This window comes from Eriocheir sinensis, chromosome 32, assembly GCF_024679095.1.
Source record: "Eriocheir sinensis breed Jianghai 21 chromosome 32, ASM2467909v1, whole genome shotgun sequence".
In the NCBI taxonomy this organism is placed as follows: domain Eukaryota; kingdom Metazoa; phylum Arthropoda; class Malacostraca; order Decapoda; family Varunidae; genus Eriocheir; species Eriocheir sinensis.
This window is the reverse complement of record NC_066540.1, coordinates 4,961,412-4,986,123: the sequence shown is the minus strand read 5'-3', so window position 1 is coordinate 4,986,123 and position 24,712 is coordinate 4,961,412. Positions and strand designations below refer to the sequence as shown.

At 42.2% G+C, this 24,712-nt stretch overlaps 1 protein-coding gene across 12 annotated transcripts in view; it reads left to right on the top strand.

Moving 5' to 3' along the window:
- Positions 1-24,712, top strand: part of LOC127006077 (uncharacterized) — a 115,903-nt gene that overhangs the window by 20,406 nt on the left and 70,785 nt on the right. For 8 of the 12 annotated variants that reach the window (XM_050875565.1, XM_050875570.1, XM_050875563.1 and 5 more), the window contains exons 2-3: positions 58-168; positions 1,829-1,939. The exons of 1 other annotated variant lie outside the window; for it this stretch is intronic. In XM_050875565.1, the coding sequence (XP_050731522.1) occupies positions 64-168; positions 1,829-1,939 (216 nt within the window). In that variant the 5' untranslated portion in view covers positions 58-63. The remainder of the gene's footprint in view (positions 1-57; positions 169-1,828; positions 1,940-24,712) is intronic. 3 more of the 12 variants (XM_050875571.1, XM_050875566.1, XM_050875573.1) reach the window with 1 other exon arrangement.

The window sequence follows — 24,712 nt, the reverse complement described above, 5'->3', positions numbered from 1 at the left end:
GTCTACTTTGATGATGTTTATAAGATAATAATGTTGGAAAACCTTTATTTATCACAGAAAAATATGCGGGTTCTTCGGAGCAGCAAGCCACACTCCTTCAATTCCTCAAACTCCCGCGAATCAAGTGTCAACAAACAGCGTCCGTTCAAAATGCCGCTTCCTGACCTGGTGAGTTACCGCTTATCTAGTTTATTTTGCTGCCTACACACCTTCAGGAGACACAGGGCTGATGGCGGTAGGCTGTGGGTGTGTAGACATGTAGGGGAAAGGAGAAAATGAGTGGTGATGGACAAGGAATAGAAGGTAAAGAGCCGTGCCGTATGTCTTCGTCCTCATCTTTCCCTTTCTCTACCTCTCTTTCGGCCCATATATTTCGTTGACTACCTACCTTCAGGAGACATAGGGCTGGAGGATATGGTGGTGGTAGGCTGTGGTCATGTAGGGGAAAGGAGGGCATAGGTGATTGAAGACGAGTGAGAGATGGAAAAGAGCCACAGCCTTTCTCTACCTCTCTCGGCCAGTATGTTTCATTACTACACACCTTCAGGAGACACAGGGCTGGAGGGTATGGTGGTGGTAGGCTGTGGTCGTGTAGGGGAGAGGAGGGAATAGGTGACTGAAGACGAGTAAGAGATGGAAAAGAGCCACAGCCTTTCTCTACCTCTCTGGGCCAGTATGTTTCATTACTACACACCTTCAGGAGACACAGGGCTGGAGGATATAGTGGTGGTAGGCTGTGGGCGTGGCGGCGTGTAGGGGAAGGGAGGGAATAGGTGGTTGAAGACAAGGAATAGACGGAAAAGAGCCACCTGTAGCCTTTCTCTACCTCTCTTGGCCAATAATTTTGTTGACTCGACACCTTCAGGAGTAAAGTGATGGTTTGTGAGTGAAGTAGAAGTGAGGTTGTGTATTTTGCCCATATAGCCCAGTGGGAATTGAATGTGACAAAGAATGCAAAATAATTTTGAATGGTGAAGAAATGGAGGAGATCAATGAGTTTAAGTACCTTGGATCAGTTAGGTGTAAGCATGGTGATACGAAGGGAAAGATAAGAGAAAGGGCATTGCAAGGAAGAAGGGTGGTAGGGTCTTTGGGACGAATCATGGCTGGCAGAAGTGTGAACCTGAAGGTAAAAAGGGATTTGAGAAATACAATAATAGTACCAACCCTCACATATGCAAGTGAAACGTGGGCCTGGAATGAGAGTCAGAGGTCTTGAGTGCAGGCAGTGAAAATGAGTTATTTGAGGAGTGCTTGTGGTGTGAGTAGAATGGATGGAATGAGTAATGAAAGTGTGTACGAGCCTTTTGGAAAGTGTCACAGGGTTGAAGGGAAGAAGCGTGGAGTGGTGGAAGAAGTAAAGCAACAGACTTTAAAGTGGTTTGGCCACATGAAGCGAATGGAGGAGAGTAAGATGATCAGAAGGGTGTATATGTGAGTGAGATAGAGGAAGGGAATGCTAGAGGACGACCTCCAGTGAAATGAAGAGATATGGTGCAGGAGTATATCAGGAAAAAGGGTGAAAGATCCTTGAGAAACTTTGAGCAGGCAAGGAGTGTCTGGATAGTGAAAGTTGGAAACTTCTGCCGTAGCCATCCCTTGGTGGGAGCTCCTAGGAGCAGGCGTCGATGAAATGATGTTGATGAGAGAGAAACCATTTATTTAACAATATCTTAATACCCTGTTACGACTGTCAATGTATTTATATGATTTTTATGTGAATATTTCTCTCTCTCCTTATACTATATCTTATTTGTTTCCTTTGTTTTATGTCTTCTTTGATGATGTTTATAAGATATTAATGTTGGAAAACCTTTATTTATCACAGAAAAATATGCGGGTTCTTCGGAGCAGCAAGCCACGCTGCTTCAGTTCCTCAAACTCCCTCAAATCAAGTGTCAACAAACAGCGTCCGTTCAAAATGACGCTTCCAGACCTGGTGAGCTACCACCTATCTAGTTTATTTTGTTGCCTACACACCTTCAGGAGACACAGGGCTGATGGCGGTAGGCTGTGGGCGTGTAGACGTGTAGGGGAAAGGAGAAAATGAGTAGTGATGGAGAGCAGCATGAGCCAATCATAATAGCGCCACTGCACCATGATGGGCTCGGGGCCGACCATCAGGCCCAGATGGATAGTCTACTGGCGCCATAGCCCACATGTATTAAAAAAAAAAAAAAATGGGTGGGAACAGATACACGCTTTTTCAGTGTTTTCAATATCTCGAGTCTCGCGATCCTCGAGTTAAGCGCTATGTCTTCGGAATGATAACACTACTACCAGTTTTCAAGGGAGAACGGGCCCTTCAAGACAATACGGCAGCAGCATTGAAGGTGACGATAGTAGGCTACTTATAAAGTAATGCACACTTTCTGCCATTATTTCATTATTTCCTACATTGCTCGTTCACATAGGCATACTAGATATACAATACTGTCTCCAAGTTTGTGATAAATAGGTCGACGTTGTGGGTCGCAAACGCTCAAATCGCAAACTTTGAACCATTATTCTTATGGGGAAAATTGAAAAGTGTCGACATCTTGCGCTTGGCCACCTATCCAGGTATTGGCCAGCGCATATCTGAATGGCCTCAGCCGCGCGCTGAGCCTGAGCAGCTGACGGGCGGCTGATGATGGTGTTGAGTGTCGGCGGCATGGCCTTTGCATCGGCGCCACCTGAACGGTGTTTTTGCCGGGGCCCGTGGGTGTGTGGCTATGTTTGTTGTGGGTTTGGGCTTTTCAATTTGCCGATTCTTGTTTTCCACATGTTGCACGGGACCCCTTTCTTTTCTTCCATCTCTTCTTTTTGAAAAAGAGATGGAAGAAAGGAAAGGAGTCCCGTGCAACATGTGGAAAGCAGAAAAACTGAAACCCCAATGGGCTATTACACTCACGTGCCCAAAAGAACTATACACGAAGAGATAGTGGTATGTGGTAATTCCTCGGGCGTGCGGAAGTAGCGCCATCTATTGCAGCCACCAAAACGTCACTTTTCAGGGGTAGCTTAACTATTTTTGAAGTACCTGCCACAGCACCCTATCCAGCCTTCACTTACTTTATTTCATTGTAAAATGATTTACTAATGGGGTAAAGGAAAATATATTTGTTCTTATGTTTTATTAGGTATTATCTACACTATATCAATTTGTTTTTTTAGGAAAAATATGATGTTGAAAGCATTTGCTAATATATATATATATATATATATATATATATATATATATATATATATATATATATATATATGTGTGTGTGTGTGTGTGTGTGTGTGTAGCAAACATATCCAGTGCTTTAAATACAAGCAAAGCATACAACATTCTATGCATGCTAAATTACTATAAGGCCTTTGCAACTGTGGTAACCCGGATGTCACACTGGTCCTGTGTCCCAGGGTAATGGGTTCCCTAACACCACAGGCTCAAGGGCCAATGTTACAGAGATGAGCACCGAGGCCACGTGCTGCTACAGCGTATGCCCCCAGCCTTACCTTTACCTTTTGCAAAATGCTCTTAGCTGAGTAAAAACTTCATACTAACTGTACAAGTGCCAGATAATGGCAAGCATTGCATACTGCTTGACAGGGCAGAGAACAAAAGCTTCTAAGCATTACAACTGAAATAAACAATGGGAGACACTCAAAGCTTGTTAACTGAACATGACCCAATTTATAACAGGCAAAACCAACAATGGTGCGTTATATACAATGAAAACTGTATAAAAATGTTGCAAGGCACATCAATATAAGAGCAAAGCATCATAAAACATGCTGAAATACATGATGGAGGACATTAAGAAGGTAACACATGAGTTGTCTTAAATGGAATGCAATAACTTGGTGGTCCTGGGAGACAGGCGAGCCTGGAGGTGAAAATGGAATGTAGGACACGGTATGATCTCACAAGCTCTGACCTTGGTGTTAGGGTCATGAAGATATTAAGTTCAGCAGGCACAGCTATGCAGCGGAGGCACATATGATAAAAGCAAATGAGACAAAATAAGGCAACTCATAGTGTAAGAAAATATCAGGAAAGTTATGCTGCAGTATGTGACACACCAAATTACAGGGCAGAGAGTGATATGTATTTCATAGGCTACATCAGTAAACATGTAGCATTTATTGCAGGAAGCACACATTAAAGTTGGATGTAATAAAATATATGTTTTTAGCACACATTAAAGTTGGATGTAATAAAATATATGTTTTTAGCACACATTAAGGCTGGATGTAATAAAATCATTTGATATGAAACTCCTTGAACTGGCCAACCAAACCAACCACCCTCTGTCCCCCTTCAAAAAGCATTATTTTTCACAAGGTTTCTGAGGCATTAGTCAAGAATATCAACTGCCATTACATTTTGTAAATCATACCTATGTGATTATGTATATCATATAAAGCAGAAAAAAATTTGCAAGCTGTAATACAAACAAGATTACTCCTGGAAGCCACATTAATGATGCCAGACACGTGATGATAGACACTTAGTGTGATGAAATTACATGCTGTATTTCACATCATGAAACCAAGCCAAGTGTCACTGCAGCACATATTAGGTAAGGCAGACACCAAAAGCTTGCTACCTGAACAAGATTAAATATAACAGGCAAAATCCACAATAAAGCATTGCATACTGTTAGGTAGGGAAGAGAACAAATGCTTCCAAGCATTACACCTGAAATAAACAATGGCAGATATTCAAAGCTTGTGAGCTGAACAAGATCTGATTTATAATAGGCAAAACCAACAATGGTGCATTACATGCAATATCTGGCAGGGGATTCCTTGCATTACAATTGGAAAGTGGCAGACACCTAAAGCTTTTTAACTGAACAAGATCTGATTTATAACAAGCAAAACCAACAATGGTGCATTACGTGTGATATCTAGCAGGGAAGATAAATGATTCCTTGCATTACAACTGGAAAGTGGCAGACACCCAAAGCTTGCTAAATGAACAAGATCTGATTTATAACAAGCAAGCCCAACAATGGTGCATTACTTGCAATATTTGGCAAAGTATATGGAAAAAAAAGTCTTGGCATAACAAGAGTAATACTAAATAATGGCAAATCCCACGAAGTTTATCTTCTTTTGACAAAGCCTGTGCTCTTTGCTGCAGGGCTGTCAGAGTCTGTTTGCTCCAGCCAACATGTACTGAAATACCCCTGAGTCATGATTGAAGTGTTGAAACTGAAGACAAGTGAAATACTGTGCTCAGAAATCTATTAGCATTTGGACTTTGATAGTATAAGGCCAGAGCAAACCTCCTCTCTTGTAACCCATATCTCCTACTAGGCTTAGATCTTGGCATCTTGCAGCATGTTGAACCTGACCTCAGAAAAAATCCATTCCTATTGGATCTAAAAACTTGCTGGCTCTGGGCAAAAACTGCCCAGGAGTTGTAACAGCCTGGGCTTTGAGCTGCCTTGCCTCCCGGTGCAGACGACAGACTGTTGTGTGCAGCAATTTTCACTTTTCATGTCTGAAAATACATGAAAAACTATTTAATCACAATTAATCACAATTCTAAATAATAAAATATGTGCATGTAATTGCATTATTTTCAGTGCTATAAGGACAGTGAATCTAAGCATTGACATTATGTCTGCACGCCAGCATCGATGGAAGGCTTCACTTAGATTGCCTGACAAGAGTAATATTTTCAGGAGATGGGGGAGAGGATACAACTGGAGAGTCTTGACAGATATAATGTCAAGATCTACAAGCACCCATTACCATATATATCTTTGATGTTCAGTCCATACTAAAACATTTGTCAATGTGTTGCCACACTAAAATCTAAAATTCCCTGTTTCTCAGATGTTAGTCATACCTAAGCCCTGCTAAACCATCCAAGTGAATCAAGAAAAGAGTTCGAGAGGCAGCATGAGCCAATAATAAATGGCGCCACTATAAAAAAATTGCCTGCACCATGACGGGCCTGGGCCGACCGCCAGGCCTGAAGAAAACCTACCGGCAGGTGGGGAAAAAAAAAAGGATCACATCAGAAGAATGGACAAAGGTTTGTTAGTGGCACTTCAAGGTTATGCTACCTCTTCAAAGATTGGCCAGTCATGGTTTAAAGTGGAACAGGATAAACAAGAAACAGGTAGATATCTGTGGACACTACTGTTACTAGCAAATGCCAGCCTATGGCAAAATTTGAACCTATGCTATCAAAACATAAGACCCATATGCTGATCACTCAACTAATCGTAACGGTACTACACCCATAGAAACATAACAAAGAGTTTAAATATATCATTCAAAATTTCAACCTTTTACATACTTTTTTTTTTAGATATGAAGCCTACTGGTGTAACAGTTGAATACTGATCTCAATTTGTATGCAGAGATGTGAGGTATGTTATTAAGCTGTAATGTTTCCAACACATTAGTTGTGATTAAAGCAACACGGAATAGTAACTAAAGAGGATAAATTATCACTGAGAACAAGAGGTTCCTTACTATATTGTGGTGAGCTTGATGGCCGAGTCGAGTTCCCTCCAATCCCATCAAGTTCACACCTGTTGAGAGCAATTTTTAATCAAAGTGAAAAATGGATGCAAATGGTCACTAAAACTAGTTATTATACTTGGTGTCACAAATTTGGGCAAAGAATTTAGGGAAGGACTCCTGGACTTGGCGTCACTGATGAGGTAAATGATCTCGTGCACTCATTGGGCTATAATATATACATTGTTATAATGTGTATTATTGTCTTGTTACTATATATTACCTACTGATAATGGAAATACATGTCAGGATTAATCATCAAATACAAGGAAAAAAGAATCATGTCTGGAAATTGTGAACTTTTAAGTTCATGTAACAAACAAAGTTTATTATACACAAAAGGTTGGATACTTCAGATGTAAAAGATTTTGGATATAACATCACCCCCTTCCTCCATATTGGTTCTTTAAAGCAAGGGTTGACTACAGCTGATTATTATTTGCGGCAGGTTACATGACACTTTTTTTAGTGCAAACCATCTGGAAATCAATGATCATTATAAGGAATACTTCTCATGAGTATCTACTAAAACTTGACAACCTAGAAGGATGCACCATCAGACTGTAAAGGATAGATATATTATAAGACATAGCTACATTGGTGGATCCAAAGGGGGGCCCAGGCCCCCCCAATGTTCCTAGTGATACAGGAAAACTAGCTCAAAAGCGCGCTGACTAAAACAATGCTTTGGCACAAAGTCCAGGCCGTTATACCCACTGACTTAGGTCACTTCACCAGTTTTAAGACCAGGACTGCCGAGAATGGCTAATCGGTAAGGCTAATGCTCCTACCACCCTCAAAAAGTCTGACGTCCTCCCAAAAACTCATTTCCTGGATCTACACCCAAAGACATACCGTAACATGGTTCAGTGATCATGGACAAAAAAAAAATGTTAAGACAATCAATATCCAATCATTTCAGGATACATAAATCAGCATCCATATGAAGGAATTCTACAACTTAAAAGTGATGTTGAGCAGGGCATGTGTTAAGTGACTTGCACAGTCTATTTTGTGAAGTCATAATTAGATTAATAACACAACAATCAACAAACACTAGATGAAGTATTCATACCAAAATCAGTACATGGAGCTGGTGCACTGCAATGGGAAGCACATTCCTGCAGCTCACCAAGAGGGTTGAATGATGCCATGTACTTCAGGGGGGGTGGCTAAATGTCTTCACCCTTGGCCTCTTTCTTGGCCTCTCCCCCTTCAGCTGCCACATTCTCTTGGATGATATCGGACGTGTTCGGATCTGTTGGGATGTGGTTGTGTTAGATGTGGAATAACATAGGACAGTGGAACATGGAAGGAAAGAGTATGTCCACACGGTAAAATACAGAGATGAGGATTGCACTGCATTAGTTGAGTGATTACAAGATGTAAATTGAAATTCTTTGGATACTGAAAGGATGTACGGGGACAACTGGGTGAGAAGGGAGAGAGATGCAGATTTTTATGTTATATAGCTAGTTACACCAATGAAGACTTAGGACATACACATTCAGAAAGACCACAGTTTTGGCTGCTAGACAGAAAAACACTAGATGTCAAAGTGCCAGGACATTGAAGGAAGTAATAATAAGAAAAGCAATAATAATTAATGAGTATAAATATATTTCTGATATTTTTGTTTATCTTAATGCTAGTATTGGAATTTTCAAACACTAAGAATATAATAAATAAATATTGATAAATTAATTAAAATAAATACATTAACTGTATTAATACTACCACTAACAATATTAACAGCACTGCACCTAATAGACTGAGCAATAAACTGAGTCTGATATGTAACCATAATTAAACTGTCTCTGAGTGTTATGTGAAGCTTGCTCCATACCATGATAGGAATGGCATAGATGCATGCAGGTTGCTGAGATGCTTACAGTCACCAGCCACTTGTAGATATGGCACCAAAATGTATTGGAAGCATTGGCGGCCAACTTCCATTTATTTAACTATTATTTTCTTTAAACAAAGGAGACAGCTCAAGAGCAACAAAGCGTACTAGAAAAAAAAGCCCCACTACTCACCACTCCCAAACAGACAAAAGTAGAGTCTTGATACACTCTTCTTGAAGGTCAAATTATAGGCAGGAGGTAATGCGGACAATGGAAGGCTGTTCCAGTTTATCAGTGTAAGGGATGAAAGAGTGGAGATATGCTGGTTAACTTTGCATAAGATGTTTGGCAAGATAGAACATGCAGTAATTGACTTAAATTAGAAAAGTATAGATTTAGGAGGGAAATGGGCAGGCATTGGTTTAGTAATAGGGTGGTGGGGGAATGGAATATATTCCGCAATCACATAGTGAGTGCAGGGACGATAGCTTGTTTTAAGGTAGACTGGATAGCTACATGGACGAGGCTGACAGGTGGTAATGGGGTGGAATCTAGAGCTGTCGTGTGTAGGCCATTCGGCCTCTTGCAGCGGAGGAGGAGGCATGCAGTTAGCAAGTTCAGAACAACTGTCAGCGTGAAAATGATTAGAATTTCCAAATTATCATTATTTATATATATATAACTTACCCCGTATGGCATCCTTCCGTAATAAATGTTGCTTCACACCACGATGTGTCCTCTTTATAACCACAAAGGGACATGATTTGAGGCTCAGCTGGTAAACGTGGCGACATGGCGGTGTTATGATTTTTGAACGAGGCAGCGTTGCCATCGGAGCAGAGAAAGATATTGCTGCGAATAGCGGTATAATAAACAGTATAAGTTAGACCGAGATAATTATATTCACCCACTCTTTCCCCCTACAAACCAATGACTCAATGTATATATATCATCATTACTGATGGAAGTCAGCGTGCGTGCTAAAACAATGAGTTTGGAAGAAAAAACATGATCACATAGTTTTAAAGAACGGCAGTAGGGCTACAATTCCTTGGTTCATTCCAGTATGTATACAGAAAGGTTAAACACATAAAACACATCTTACCACACATGCAGAGAAAGTAATATAATTGCGGTCAATAAACTATCAATCAATCAATCAATCAATAATAATATAACAATAATAGCATTACTCATGACATGCAGTCAGGCTATATCTACCTAGTAAATATATACAGTATATATATAGTTCCTACTGTTCATTTTAATATTTATCTACCTTTATTTTTTTTTATTTAAAATGGGAAATAACCAGACTGAAGAAAAAAAGTAGCAACATTTGCTGCTTGATCCCATGTAGCAACACTGCTGATTGGTTCTGGGGGTTGGGGGTGGGTCTGGAGGGGGGGAGGCGCCTGGATGTAAACAAAGCTGCTCCTGCGCCATCTGTTGCAACCGACATACACCAACACCCGCCCACGGTCTCCCATAGAGGCCCCCTCTCCTGTTCTATAGTCTCCTTGCGTGGGCCCCTGTGAAAATGCTGTTTGGGTCTCGTCGATGCCGGGGCCACGCCGCCGACTCATCACCATCACCATCATCAGCCGCCCGTCAGCTTCTCAGGCCCACCGCACGGTCGGGGTTACTCGCACACATGCGCCTGGCTGCCCGGATCCCACTCACCATGCTTCCCGCGGCCAATGGAAAGTCCCAGGGGGTGGATAAGAGCGAGAATGGGAGTCAAGGACCACAACAAGGTGTGAAAAAACCTGGTTTTAGTAGCCTTTTCCTTTTCCTTTTGGGTCATATTGCAATTTCAGTTTTCAATAAAAATATATTTTGGGGGGTCCCTATCACAAACTTGAAACTCGCAATCCTGGAGACAGTACTGTAATCACATAAAATGTATCTTCTACAGTAACTTCATACAAGTAGTAATCATTGTATTAAGGAGTAAGTTTAGTATTTGTGGCTTGGAGAGACGGGTGGTGCGTCTGCAGCGCTCTCCGTCACCCGCTATCCCACCAAGCGTACATAGCCTACCAGCCCCTCTATGCCACAAATACAAAACATACTCATTAATACAATGATTCCTACCTGTATGAAATTACTGTTGAAGATACTTTTTATGTGATTATATTTAGTATGCCTATGTGAATGAGCTATGTAGGAAATAATCACGGAAAGTGTGCATTACTTTATAGGCAGCCTACTATCATTGCCTTCAATGCTGTTGCTGTATTGTCTTGAAGGGCCTGTTCTCCCTTGAAAACTGGTAGTATTATTATTGTACTCTGATTCTTAGCTGATGTCATTGATTGTTAAATTATCGTGCCGTCATTCAGTTAAATTACAAATATTTTTTAATCATGAAACTAGCTAGATTATCTCAATCATATATATTTGGTACATGTCTCTGAAACAATACATGACGTCATGAACAGCCAATAGGGTGAAAGGGGGGCGGAGCTTAGCCAGTATGGGGGAGGGGCTGCTCGGTGCAAATTGGCCAAGTTAATTTGGACAGACTTTAGACTTTCTCTAAATATTAAATAATAATAACATTTTAGTAAAAAACTAATGCATATACTTTCTGCTGAAATAATCGCTTTCTTTCAAAAATGAATACTAGCAACTTTGTAAACATGAAAATTAATAATAGTGACATTTTAATCAGACCTGATAAGTAAGAATATATAAGAAAATAAATTACACACACACACACACACACACATACATCTGTCGATGCTACTTAGGTGTATAGCATCGACAGATGGTCCATTACACTGGTCCACTGGTCCATTGCAGCTGCCTGCTTGCAGCAGTTGAGTTGAGCCCCACAGTAGAGTCTGGCAAGATGCCCTGCCACTCAGCATAGGGACTGCTGATACTGAAATTAAAGTTATAAAAACAAAGTTAATGTAATGTATAATAGAATAAATTTGTCACATACAAAAAGTTACAGTAATATTTGGAAGATTATGACTCCTTCCAAATCAGATTACACAAAATAAGATTTTGTAACCATTACAACTATTGTTGATAATAGAATTTATCAGTTATATAAATATGATTATGTATATAAGCTAAATTACGAATTCTTCTGAGACAGACTCCACAAAATATGATTCTGTACCCATTGCAATAACAAAATACAAGATTCAGAGGAGAAGACAAGCCATTTAGATTGGACTTGATAATCACCAGGGAGCCAGATACCATAGAGGAGATGAACTATAAGAGCCCTATAGGGAAGAGCGATCACGTACTTATCGAGTACATATTACGAGAAGGAGGTAAAATAATCAGGAATGAGGACTACAGGAAAGAATGGTTTAACTTTAATTAGGCAAATTTTGAACAACTTGGGAAACATTTTGAGGCAGCACAATGGGATACTTTTTTTGAGGCTGATAATGTGGAGGAAAAATGGGCCATCTTTCTACAGATTTACAATGAAGGAGTGGAAAAGTGGGTACCAAGGATGAAAGAAGGACAGAAATCAAGAGAAGAGTGTTATAATAGAAAGTGTGTAGAAGCCAAGCAGGATAAGGAGAAGGCATGGAACAAATGGAGAAAAAATAGGAGGATAGATCTATGGAATGAGTACAAAAGGAAGAGGAATGCTTATGTCAAAGTAAGAAGAGAAGAAAAAAGGAATTTTGAGAAAAATATTGTAGATAAGTGCAAAGACCAGCCAAAGCTGTTTTATAAGTTCATAAATGGAAAGTTGAAAAATAGAGATGAGATTCAGAAAGTTAAAGTTAATGGTGAAACTTTTGATAGTATCAGTGAAATAGTAGAAGTGATGAATAATTGTTTCCAAACAGTGTTCGCAAGGGAGAGTGAGTGAAGGTGTAAATGCAGTGCCGGGGAATAGAGTGCATGGGTCTGGAGAGAATACAAACATCAGCAGATGAAGTTAGAAAATTATTGGAAGAATTGGATATTAACAAATAGCCAATTCGGATTCAGAGGAGGACGGTCTTGTGTAACTAATCTGATCAGCTTCTATTCAAGAGTAATTGATATAATACAGGAAAGGGACGGTTGGGCAGAATGTGTGTATCTGGACTTAAAGAAGGCGTTTGATAAAGTACCACACAAGTGATTAATATGGAAACGTAATCATGTTGGAGGTCTGGGTGGTTCAATATTGGATTGGATTATGGACTTTTTGACGAAGAGAGAAATGAGAACAGTAATCAGGAACAATAAATCAAGCTGGATGGATGTGACTAGTGGAGTCCCCCAAGGATCGGTGTTGGCTCCGATTATGTTTGTAATATATATTAATGACATGACAAGGGGTGACAAGCTATATGAATATGTTTGCTGATGGTGCTAAAATAATGAAGAGGATGGCTAATGAAGAAGACTGTGTAGCCCTGAGCCAAGATCTCGATAGAATAAGCGAATGGTCATGCAAATGGGAAATGACATTCAATACAGAGAAGTGTAGCGTGATGGAGTTTGATAAGAGCAGTAGACGAATACTGGGGAACAACTCTGAGTAATGAAAGAATCATGAAAAAAACAGAAGAAAAAGATCTGGGAGTGATCATAACAGATAAGTTATCCTTTGGAAAACATATAGACCGGATAACTGGGGAAACATACAATCTTCTTTGAAACATAAAAGCAGCATTTACATATTTAGATGAAGAAATGGTGAAGAAACTAATAACATCGATGATACGTCCAAGACTGGAATATGCAGCATTAGTGTGGTCACCTAGGTTGAAGAAAGAAATTAGAAAGTTGGAAAGAATACAAAGAGCAGCGACTAAATTACCTGAAACTCTGAGAGAACATACTTATGAAGAAAGACTGGAGAAATTGGGACTAACAACACTGGAGAGAAGAAGAGAGAGGGGATCTAATAGCATTGTACAGGATACAAGAGGGATTGGAGAAATTGGACAGGGAAGACCTGGTGGTACGTGACAAGTGTGACAAGAGGCAATGGTAAGAAATTGAAGAAGAGTGACTGTAGGAGAGACATCAAGAAATACAGTTTTCCATATAGAAGCGTAACAACATGGAACGGACTTGACGAGGAGACTGTACGTACAAAAACGATTCATGAATTTAAAGCCAAGCTGGATAATAAGCGTTATGGAGACTGGACAGCACGAGCCTAGTAAGGCTCTTTTCCTGTGTTTCACAACTAGGTAAATACACACACACACACACACTACTCACTTAGCCCACCTAACCTCCAGGTGAGTAGGGGTGGAGCCAAATTAAAGTCTGTTCACTTAAGTCTGACCCAAGCTGACAACATAAACCCAAGCATGTTTGCAAGCTGAGTGCTGATTGGCTACTGCTATGGCTTCCAAGTTTTCTTTAACCTCTGCTTGTGTTTATCTCACGCAGCACTTTCTGCTAATCTGCACTGTGCTTACGAACCCGCTTAGGTCTGTGTTGTCAGCTTGGGTCAGACTTAAGTGAACAGACTTTTTTTTATAATCAATAACATTCCCAGTAAACATGACTCCACCCAATTTGTAAATCTGACTCCCCTCCATGTGCACAGGGACATGTGCCACACATATCAAAGGGATTTCCACAGCCAGGTCCAACAGCAATGCTGGTTTACATCAGCTGTTACATTATGGTTTCCAACTCACCCCACCCCTGATTGGACCAGGAGCAGGGACAACTCGCCAAGAGGCTGCTGAACTGTGTCAGAAATAACTAAAAACTAAATCCATTATTACATAACTATCAGTAACCAAATACTTGCCCCTCCCTCCTCTGTCAGTGTCATTACCATAGCAGTCATCAGAGTCACTGTCACTTTGATTCGCCCGCGCTCTACTTCCACCTGGAGCAGAGGAACTACTTGACGCGACATGACATGTATTGAGACCAATGAAAGATGCCAGATGCCACCATTCTTCTGAGTCAATGATGATTATATATTAAGGGTAAACATCAATAATAATTATAATAACAATGCTGATAATTATATATGTATCTACATACCGACATAATTACGGGAGTAGCCCAAGACAAGGAACTCACACACGCATGCACACCTGTGAGGCATTGCAGAGGACTTGGATCACATATGGGAGTGGTACATGGCAGATGGAGTTAAACCTTGGGAAATGTAAAAAAATAGAGTTTGGTAGGAGTGGTAGAAGATGTGAATATGAATATAAGATGGGAAGTGAGATAATATACAGAGGAGTGGAAGAAAAAGATTTGGGAGTGACTGTCTCAGAGAACATGTCACTGGACAAACACATCAACAGGATAACAGGACAAACTATGAATTTACTGAGGAACATATGGACAGCATTTGTGTATTTGGACGAGGAGATGATGAAGAAAATAATAGTAACAATGATAAGGCCAAGGTTGGGGTATGCAGCAGCGGTCTGGTCTCCTCACGAAAAGAACATAAGAAAGCTGGAAAGAGTGCAGAGAGTGGCAACTAAGATGGTACTGGAACTTAGAGATCGGACTTATGAGGAGAGACTTAATAGCATGGGGCTCACAACACTGGAGAGAAGAAAAGAAAGAGGAGACCTGATAGCGGTGTACAAGATGGCAAGCGGGGTGGAGAATATGGACAGAGAGGACCTGTGTGTGTGGAACGAGAGAGAAACGAGAGGACATGGAAAGAAGTTGAGGGCGACCACATGTAGGCGAGATGTGAAAAGGTTTAGTTAGCATTGAGCTATGGAATAGACTGGAGGAGGAGGTGGTTTGTGCAAGAAACATTCATGATTTTAAGGAAAAGTTGGACAAGAACGGATATGGGGACGGGACAGCGCGAGCGTAGCTCCTCTCCCGTATGTCACAACTAGGTAAATACAACTAGGTAAATACAACTAGGTAAATACCTCTCACTTAGCCCACTTGGCTTCTAGGTGAGTAGGAATGGAGCCAAATTAACTGGTCAATAACATTCCCAGTCAACCTAACTAAACCAAATTCGTAACCCAGACACTCATCCATGTGCACAGGGATTGGTGCCACATAGATCAGAGCTGTTTATACAGCTAGGCCCAACAGTATATGCTGGTTTACCCCGGCCACTGCATTATATGTAGTTTTCAACTCACCCCACTCCTGGCCAGACCAGGAGCAGGGACCACACACCAAGAGGCTGCTGAGCTGTGTCAGAATCATGCATACACCACTTTCCTCCATTCATTTCTATACACACAAGCACTCTACCTTGCTCCACAGGCTACCTCTTTTCTTCAATGCATTCTTCATGCCATTTATGATAATTATGAGCATTTAAATAATTTTAGGAAACAACTATATAAGTAATTACATGACAGTTGTTACTAAAGTGTTCTCATTAAATTGCTATTTTCTTACTTTCTGAATCCTCTTCCATAATCTCCATCACTCTGGACATCTGAAAGATATTCTGCTTTTTCAGCCAGCTTCCATGCCTGAATATAGGTATCTGAAATTGAGGGTTGGCATCAAACAAACTGATTTATCTACTGTTTTCACATTACTGGCTCAAATGAAATACAGTTGTCCCTCAAATAGTATGGTTTCCAATAGTACAGTTTCGGTTTTATACGGATTGTCATGGAAGATTTTTTTTAGGATTTTTAAATTTCCCACTTGTCACACCAAGTAGCCCTGGCATGAGTGGCAACACTGTTCTACCAAAACACCTGCTGAAAGCACCCCAATGCATTCGAGATAGGTGTTCACCTTGGAGAAGAATTCAGATTAAGGAGAAGCTACGTTTTGGGATGAGTTACTTTGCCGTAGGGAGAGCATACCACGTGAATGAGAGCAGTGTTCACTGTATCTATCATCTTGGGTCTTGGTCTTAGTTCGGGAGGTAGTTGTCCCTTTCGGTCCCAACTACAGCCTTTGAAACGGCTTATTCCCTCAGGGCAAACACCCTGAAAATCATAGTGAAAAAGAAGTTCTTGCCGCAGTAACTGCCAGTGCTCCAAGAGTGCTGCAAGAGTGGAGATAAAGGCCGTCCTTTTACTAAACCACGTCGTTGTTATTGTAATGGCGTCTCACTTGTAGCAAAATGGCGTACGATGATCTTCCTGGTGACGTTTAACATGCATTACTAGCTGTCCTGACTGATGAACTCCGTACAACAGAAGATGAAAAGGAAGCTGCAGTGGTTATTGTGGCACAGAGAGGTAAAATGCAATGGAAACACTTATATGTGTTTGTTTGGGCCGCCATATTTGCTGATGACGTCATCACAGCACGAAGGCGCTCCACCTCTCAAAGCCGGGAGCCAGCAGACGTGCCGAGTTGGCAACTCGTGGTGCCGCGTCACGCGTGTGAGATCACTCGGGACGTTCTGAGAGTCCCGATTCCCTCTCTCAAACGCAGCCCAGGAGTGTTTTTAAGAGGGACGACTCAGTCGTCCCTCAAATAGTATGGTTTCCAGTAATATGGTTTCGGTTTTATACGAATTATCATGGATTAATTTTTTTATGATTTTTAAATTTCCCGCTCGTCGCACCAAGTAGCCATTGTGTGAGTGGCAACACTTTTCTACCAAAACACCTGCTGAAAGCATCCCAAAGTGTTCAAGAAAGTGTGCACCTTGCAGAAGAATTCAGATTTAGGAGAAGTTACATTTCGGTATGAGTTACGTTGTGGTAGGGAGAGCATACCACGTGAATGAGAGCAGTGTTCGCTGTATCTATCATAGTGTGAAAAAAAATTCTTGCTGCAGTAACTGCGAGTGCTCCAAGAGTGTAGATAAACCCCGTCCTTTTCTCTTTGTTCATGAATTAACCTATTATAAACACATAAATAGGCATTTTCTTACCTTAAACAAGAAATTGGTGGGCAGGAGTGGGCACTTCTATGGAATCCGGGTTTCCCGCCTGGCTCAGTTTCTACTCGCTGGCCAAAGTTGCCAGTTATGCATTTTCTGCTGTATTGCTACCAAGCCAGACAAGTGAGCCATCCTGGCAGCGCTGCCTTCCACATTGTCAGTGAGCCAGCCATGTCATACACTCACACTCTCTCTTACTCTCGATCAACCACAATTTCTATTATTGCTCTCTAAATCATACTTTAAATAAGATACAAAACGGTAATTGTGGAGATTGACTCCGCGCCTCCAAAATACAACATTACGCCTCCATATTATATTGTTAAGGGACGCATATTTAAACTACTCCAACCGAACTTTAACCCGGTAGCAGCGAAATGCCATTTTGTGGCTTTACTGTGTAGCAGCAACGGGCCAAATTTGTGCCATGATATAAACCCCCCAAAATAGATGATACATAATCTGATCACAAATGCTTTGATATATATTATGAAATGGTTTGTGTGAGGGGTGATTTTTTCTCATTTTTCTCGCTTGGAGGGACCATAAAGAAACATGATCCCCGCTGCTAGCGGGTTAAATAACCTGACCTCTAACGGGGGGCCTCGCCTCCCTCGACCCCCCAGCGTGGTAACACTGCACTGAGACTGAAGCAGAAAATGCATAACTGGCAACTTGGGCCCGTGGGTAACAGCTGAGCCAGGCAGGACCCGGATTCCATAGTGTTTCTAGGGGGAGCACTAATTTTATACGGATTTTCGAATAGTACGGGGGTCCTGGGTCCCTAACCCTCGTACTATTTGAGGGATGACTGTATATTAAAATACCTCTATACCGCAAAATCCCGCGATATAGCGAAAAATCCGCGATACGAAACTAAACATTTACAATTTAAAAATCCACGATACAGCGAGACCGCGATAAGTGAACCGCGATATGGCGAGGGATTACTGTAAACCGTAAAACATTAACCGGTCCACTACTCGAACTACAACAAAAAGACATAATGTAGGCTACTTAGTACTGGCCCGATGTACATTTCCTTCTTGTAGCCCGATTGCAGAATATTTATGTTGGCCTTATAGAGGGGTTGCACGTGACGTCATCATCAGCGATCAGCTGATCACTTCTCAGCTGCCCTGCAAAGGCCCGCCATTTTGGGAGGCACATATTTACCGCAAGAGAGCTCCTCAGCGTTTCCCGCCATGTTACTGTGTTGGTGTTTGTGTTAGTGGCCCATCTATTACTGTGTTGGTGTGTGTGTTAGTGTCCATCTATTACTGTGTTGGTGTGTGTGTTAGTGTCCATCTATTACTGTGTTGGTGTGTGTGTTAGTGTCCATCTATTACTGTGTGGGTGTTAGTGTCCATCTATTACTGTGTTGGTGTGTGTGTTAGTGTCCATCTATTACTGTGTTGGTGTTTGTGGTAGTGTCCATCTATTACTGTGTTGGTGTTTGTGTTAGTGTCCATCTATTACTGTGTTGGTGTTTGTGGTAGTGTCCATCTATTACTGTGTTGGTGTTTGTGTTAGTGTCCATCTATTACTGTGTTGGTGTGTGTGTTAGTGTCCATCTATTACTGTGTTGGTGTTTGTGGTAGTGTCCATCTATTAGTGTGTGGGTGTGTTAGTGTCCATCTATTACTGTGTTGGTGTGTGTGTTAGTGTCCATCTATTACTGTGTGGGTGGGTGTTAGTGTCCATCTATTACTGTGTGGGTGTGTGTGTTAGTGTCCATCTATTACTGTGTGGGTGTGTGTGTTAGTGTCCATCTATTACTGTGTGGGTGTGTGTGTTAGTGTCCATCTATTACTGTGTGGGTGTGTGTGTTAGTGTCCATCTATTACTGTGTTGGTGGGTGTGTTAGTGTCCATCTATTACTGTGTGGGTGTGTGTGTTAGTGTCCATCTATTACTGTGTGGGTGTGTGTGTGTTAGTGTCCATCTATTACTGTGTTGGTGTGTGTGTTAGTGTCCATCTATTACTGTGTTGGTGTGTGTTAGTGTCCATCTATTACTGTGTGGGTGTGTGTGTTAGTGTCCATCTATTACTGTGTTGGTGTGTGTGTTAGTGTCCATCTATTACTGTGTGTGTGTGTGTGTGTGTGTGTTAGTGTCCATCTATTACTGTGTGGGTGTGTGTGTTAGTGTCCATCTATTACTGTGTTGGTGTGTGTGTTAGTGTCCATCTATTACTGTGTGGGTGTGTGTGTTAGTGTCCATCTATTACTGTGTGGGTGTGTGTTAGTGTCCATCTATTACTGTGTTGGTGTGTGTGTGTTAGTGTCCATCTATTACTGTGTGGGTGTGTGTGTTAGTGTCCATCTATTACTGTGTGGGTGTGTGTGTTAGTGTCCATCTATTACTGTGTGGGTGTTTGTGTTAGTGTCCATCTGTTACTGTGTGGGTGTGTGTGTTAGTGTCCATCTATTACTGTGTTGGTGTTTGTGTTAGTGTCCATCTATTACTGTGTTGGTGTTTGTGTTAGTGTCCATCTATTACTGTGTTGGTGTTTGTGTTAGTGTCCATCTATTACTGTGTGGGTGTGTGTGTTAGTGTCCATCTATTACTGTGTGGGTGTGTGTGTTAGTGTCCATCTATTACTGTGTTGGTGTTTGTGTTAGTGTCCATCTATTACTGTGTTGGTGTTTGTGTTAGTGTCCATCTATTACTGTGTGGGTGTGGGTGTTAGTGTCCATCTATTACTGTGTGGGTGTGTGTGTTAGTGTCCATCTATTACTGTGTTGGTGTGTGTGTTAGTGTCCATCTATTACTGTGTTGGTGTTTGTGTTAGTGTCCATCTATTACTGTGTGGGTGTGTGTGTTAGTGTCCATCTATTACTGTGTGGGTGTGTGTGTTAGTGTCCATCTATTACTGTGTGGGTGTGTGTGTTAGTGTCCATCTATTACTGTGTTGGTGTGTGTTTTATTGTCCATATATTACTGTGTTGGTTAGTGTGATAGTGTCAATCTATTACTGTGTGGTGTGTGTTAGTGTCCATCTATTACTGTGTTGGTGTTTGTGTTAGTGTCCATCTATTACTGTGTGGGTGTGTTAGTGTCCATCTATTACTGTGTGGGTGTGTGTGTTAGTGTCCATCTATTACTGTGTGGGTGTGTGTGTTAGTGTCCATCTATTACTGTGTGGGTGTGGGTGTTAGTGTCCATCTATTACTGTGTGGGTGTGGGTGTTAGTGTCCATCTATTACTGTGTGTGTGTGTGTGTGTGTGTTAGTGTCCATCTATTACTGTGTGGGTGTTGGTGTTAGTGTCCATCTATTACTGTGTGGGTGTGGGTGTTAGTGTCCATCTATTACTGTGTGGGTGTGTGTGTTAGTGTCCATCTATTACTGTGTGGGTGTGGGTGTTAGTGTCCATCTATTACTGTGTTGGTGTGTGTGTTAGTGTCCATCTATTACTGTGTGGGTGTGTGTGTTAGTGTCCATCTATTACTGTGTGGGTGTGGGTGTTAGTGTCCATCTATTACTGTGTGGGTGTGTGTGTTAGTGTCCATCTATTACTGTGTGGGTGTGGGTGTGTTAGTGTCCATCTATTACTGTGTGTGTGTGTGTTAGTGTCCATCTATTACTGTGTTGGTGTGTGTGTTAGTGTCCATCTATTACTGTGTGGGTGTGGGTGTGTTAGTGTCCATCTATTACTGTGTTGGTGTGTGTGTTAGTGTCCATCTATTACTGTGTGGGTGTGTGTGTTAGTGTCCATCTATTACTGTGTTGGTGTGGGTGTTAGTGTCCATCTATTACTGTGTGGGTGTGTGTGTTAGTGTCCATCTATTACTGTGTGGGTGTGTGTGTTAGTGTCCATCTATTACCATGTTGGTGTGTGTGTTAGTGTCCATCTATTACTGTGTGTGTGTTAGTGTCCACCTGTTACTGTGTGGGTGTGTGTGTTAGTGTAGTGCCCCAAAACGAGCACATAACGTCTGGACATTAATTTTCCTCTACAAACTTATTGAGAAAGGTTCGAACAATCGTCGAAGGATATAACCTTCCCTGCATAATTATTAGTTAGTGTAACTGGCGATCAGCGGCACGCACTCCCCCTCTCTCCTATCCGTTGCTTCTCTTACCCCCTCCCCCTTCATGAGGTAACTCCCGCCCCCACCGCGCTGGGCGAGGTTAGTCATCTGATACCCTTCGCCCGGCTTACAGGTAGGCGCTGTTCTCCCTGGATATAACTTCCCAGTTAAAAATTAGTGTTCACATGATTTATAAGGGTTACCACAGTTAGTCATCTGATACCCTTCGCCCGGCTTACAGCTAACAGTGGGTGCCCCTGGCACCTTTGCCGTCCCGGTGAATGGAGCACCCAGCCCAGGAGCCATAAGACATCACCTCGCCGGCAGATCAGTCATCCCTCAGTGCCTGTAATCACCTCCTCCCCAGTCATATTGGGAAGCCCCTTTTAATTTCTTTCCCCAACACACACACTAGTTAGGATGGGTGTCAAATCGTCGTGTTTGTAAGGAGTTTAGCGATCCCCCCCCCCCCCCCTGTCGTGGCCTCTGTGACGCATCAAGATACGTAGGGAAAAGTGCTGATGCAAGTTCCTTGACTGGTAGGAGGAAGGAGAGTGTTGCCGTCGCCTATATATTTATAAATGTTTTCCCCCCATTTTCTTTGTATGTATTGCATTATCTTGTCATATTGGTAATAACAGAATAATGACAGGGTTGTGACTTTTGAGGCCTCCGTCGCCCTTGGTCCTTTTAAGACTCGCTGTCCCGTCGCCGTTACAGGATAGGTTGAGTTAAATCGTCTTCCTTTCCCCCCCCCTCTTCAAGGGGTGGCAGATTATTTATAAATACCCAGTGTCCTAATAAACCAAGACCATATAATGTAACACTGCTTGTTTCCTCCCTACCCTACCCCATATTCCACGTTAATCACTTGTAGGAGTCGCCCTAACTCCCTCCTCCTTCGTGTCATACTTAACACACTACCAAAATTCTTTTTTTTCCTATTCATTAACAAAGACACGAGGAGAGAGTAGGGTTGTCAGAGTAGTTTAACGTTCTCTTGATTGTCTTAGACTCCATTCCACACCACGAATTGGTTTCGCGGTTATTTTTTTATTATGGATTTTAGTTTTGTTTTCTTGTGAACCCCCACATGCTCAGTGGTGCCTTAAATGAAAAGCAGGAGAGCCGAGGGCACCACAGGTGTGGGTGTTAGTGTATCTATTACAATATGGGTGTGAGTGTTAGTGTCCATCCTTTACTTTGTGTGTTAGTGTCCATCTATTACTGTGTGGGTGTGGGTGTTAGTGGCCCATCTATTACTGTTACTGATAGGTGCTACACTGCCACTCGCAGTAGGTAGACAGGGGCTGCCAAGTATAGGTCATTGGGCTTTTTGCGAACCCCTTATGTTCTTATGTTCTTACTAAACACCCCCCGGGGATGCCCGGGGTTAAATTAGTCATATATTCATTGTTCTTATCATGAAATATATCTTGAAGTTTGATAATAAGTGTATATACTGTATGTCCATCATCATTTGGCAGCCTAATGGATAGTTATATAATGAAGCCTAGCCTCACTGTCCAGATTATTTGCATATTCACTTAGATTGTGTCATGAAGACGGGAGGCACGGGCCAGCCATCATCAGGAGGCAGGGGCTCAGCTGATCGCTCATGCCTCACAAAATCTCTGACAGTTTTTTTCCTAAAACTAAAGCGAAGCGGTGTGACGTCAGTGCAACCCCTCTACAGTACCCTCTCGAGTTTCCCGCTCGCTTCGTTCCGAAGGTATAGCGCTAAACTCAAGGATCGCGAAACTCGAGGTATTGAAAATACTGAGAAAGCGTTTATCTGTTCTGACCCGTGGAGTTTTTATTTTTTATTTATTTATTTATTTATTTCTTACATGTGGGCTATGGCACCGGTAGACTATCCATCTGGGCCTGATGGTCAGCCCCCAGCCCGTCATGGCGCAGGCAACTGTTTATAATAGTGCCATTATAATTGGCTCATGCTGCTCCCAGGAGCTCACATTTTTTCCTCCTTTACCTCCTTGTTATCTCAAAATACGTACCTTGTAAAAAGGAAGAAAACAGGAAGAGAGAATGGGTTGTTTTAAAGCCACAGATGAAGCCTTACGATTGGCTGAGCTCTGAAAACATGTTTGTGATTTGCTGGGAGCTCAATGACGTCATCGCTGGAGCTCACCCGGTCAGCAGCCTTGTTGCCTTGGGGCAGTGTCACACTGGCCATTTTCCTCTTCCCGTTGTGGCTACTGGCAACGCCCGTGCGCCCATCCAGGAGCGAGTTGTCGGTTGTCCTTAACCTGGTGTCACACTGGGCATTTTTCTTTCCACCGCATTTGCGGCAGTTTGGGCAACCGGCAAATCCAACTTTTCCGGGTGTACGTCACACCCGGCCAAGGTCGGTTGCCCATATCCACATCCACAACGTAAACAAAGCACTTGCCCTGTATCGACATGGCGTCGTCTACTAAAGTTAAGGCTGTCGCGGCTTGTGCTGCCATTACCCAAGTTATGGACTTGTTGCTGCAGTTAAATGGAAGGAAGAAGCTGTTGTGGGTGTGGCGTGCCTGTGGTTTCTCCGTGCCAGTTCTCATTGTCACCATTGCGCGTGAGCGGCCAACCCACCACATAAACACGTGAATCGAGTAACAACAGAGACACACACACACACACACACACGCACACGCGCACACCAGACTCATCATGAACCATGGCAGATGTTTCTCACAAACAAAAATGGCTTTGATATTTTCTAGAGTGCGTTAGAACTTATTTGGTGAGTGGTTCATACAAACCAAACATACCCAATGGCAAGAAGAGAGCAGTGTTAAAGACAACTGCTCTCTTCTTGCCAAGAGCCAGGTTTGGTTCATGTGAGCCACTCACCAAATATGTTCTAACACACTCAAGAAATGGTGAAGTCGTTTCTGTTTGTCAGAACATCTGCTATGTGTGTGTGTGTGTTGTTATTCCATCCATATGTTTATGTGGTTGAGTCAAGATGGATGGGTTGGCTACGCACGCGCAGTGGTGACAATGAGAACAGCCATGGAGGAACCACAGGCACGCCACACCCACAACTGTTTCTTTCTTATTTTTAACAGCAGCAACAAGTTTATAACTTGGTTAATGGCAGCACAAGCCGCGACAGCCCTTACTTTAGCAGACGACGCTATGTTGATACAGGGCAAGTGCTTTATTTACATTGTGGATATGGATACAGGCACCCGACCTTGGCCGTGTGTGATGCACACCTGGAAAAGTTGGAGTTGCCGGTTGCCCTAGCTGGCGCCAAAGCGGTGGGAAGAAAAAGCCCTCTGTGACACCAGCTTACGGATAACCGTGAACTCGCTCCTGGTTGGGCGTACGGGCATTGCCCGTAGCCCCAACGGCTGGACGAAAACAACCATTGTGACACCGCCTTAAGGCAGTGAAGCCGCTGATTGGGTAAGCGTCGGCGATGACATCATTGGACTCCCAGCGAATCACAAGCTTATTTTCAGCACTGTCAGCCAATCGTACGTAAGGCAGCTGCCTTCAACTG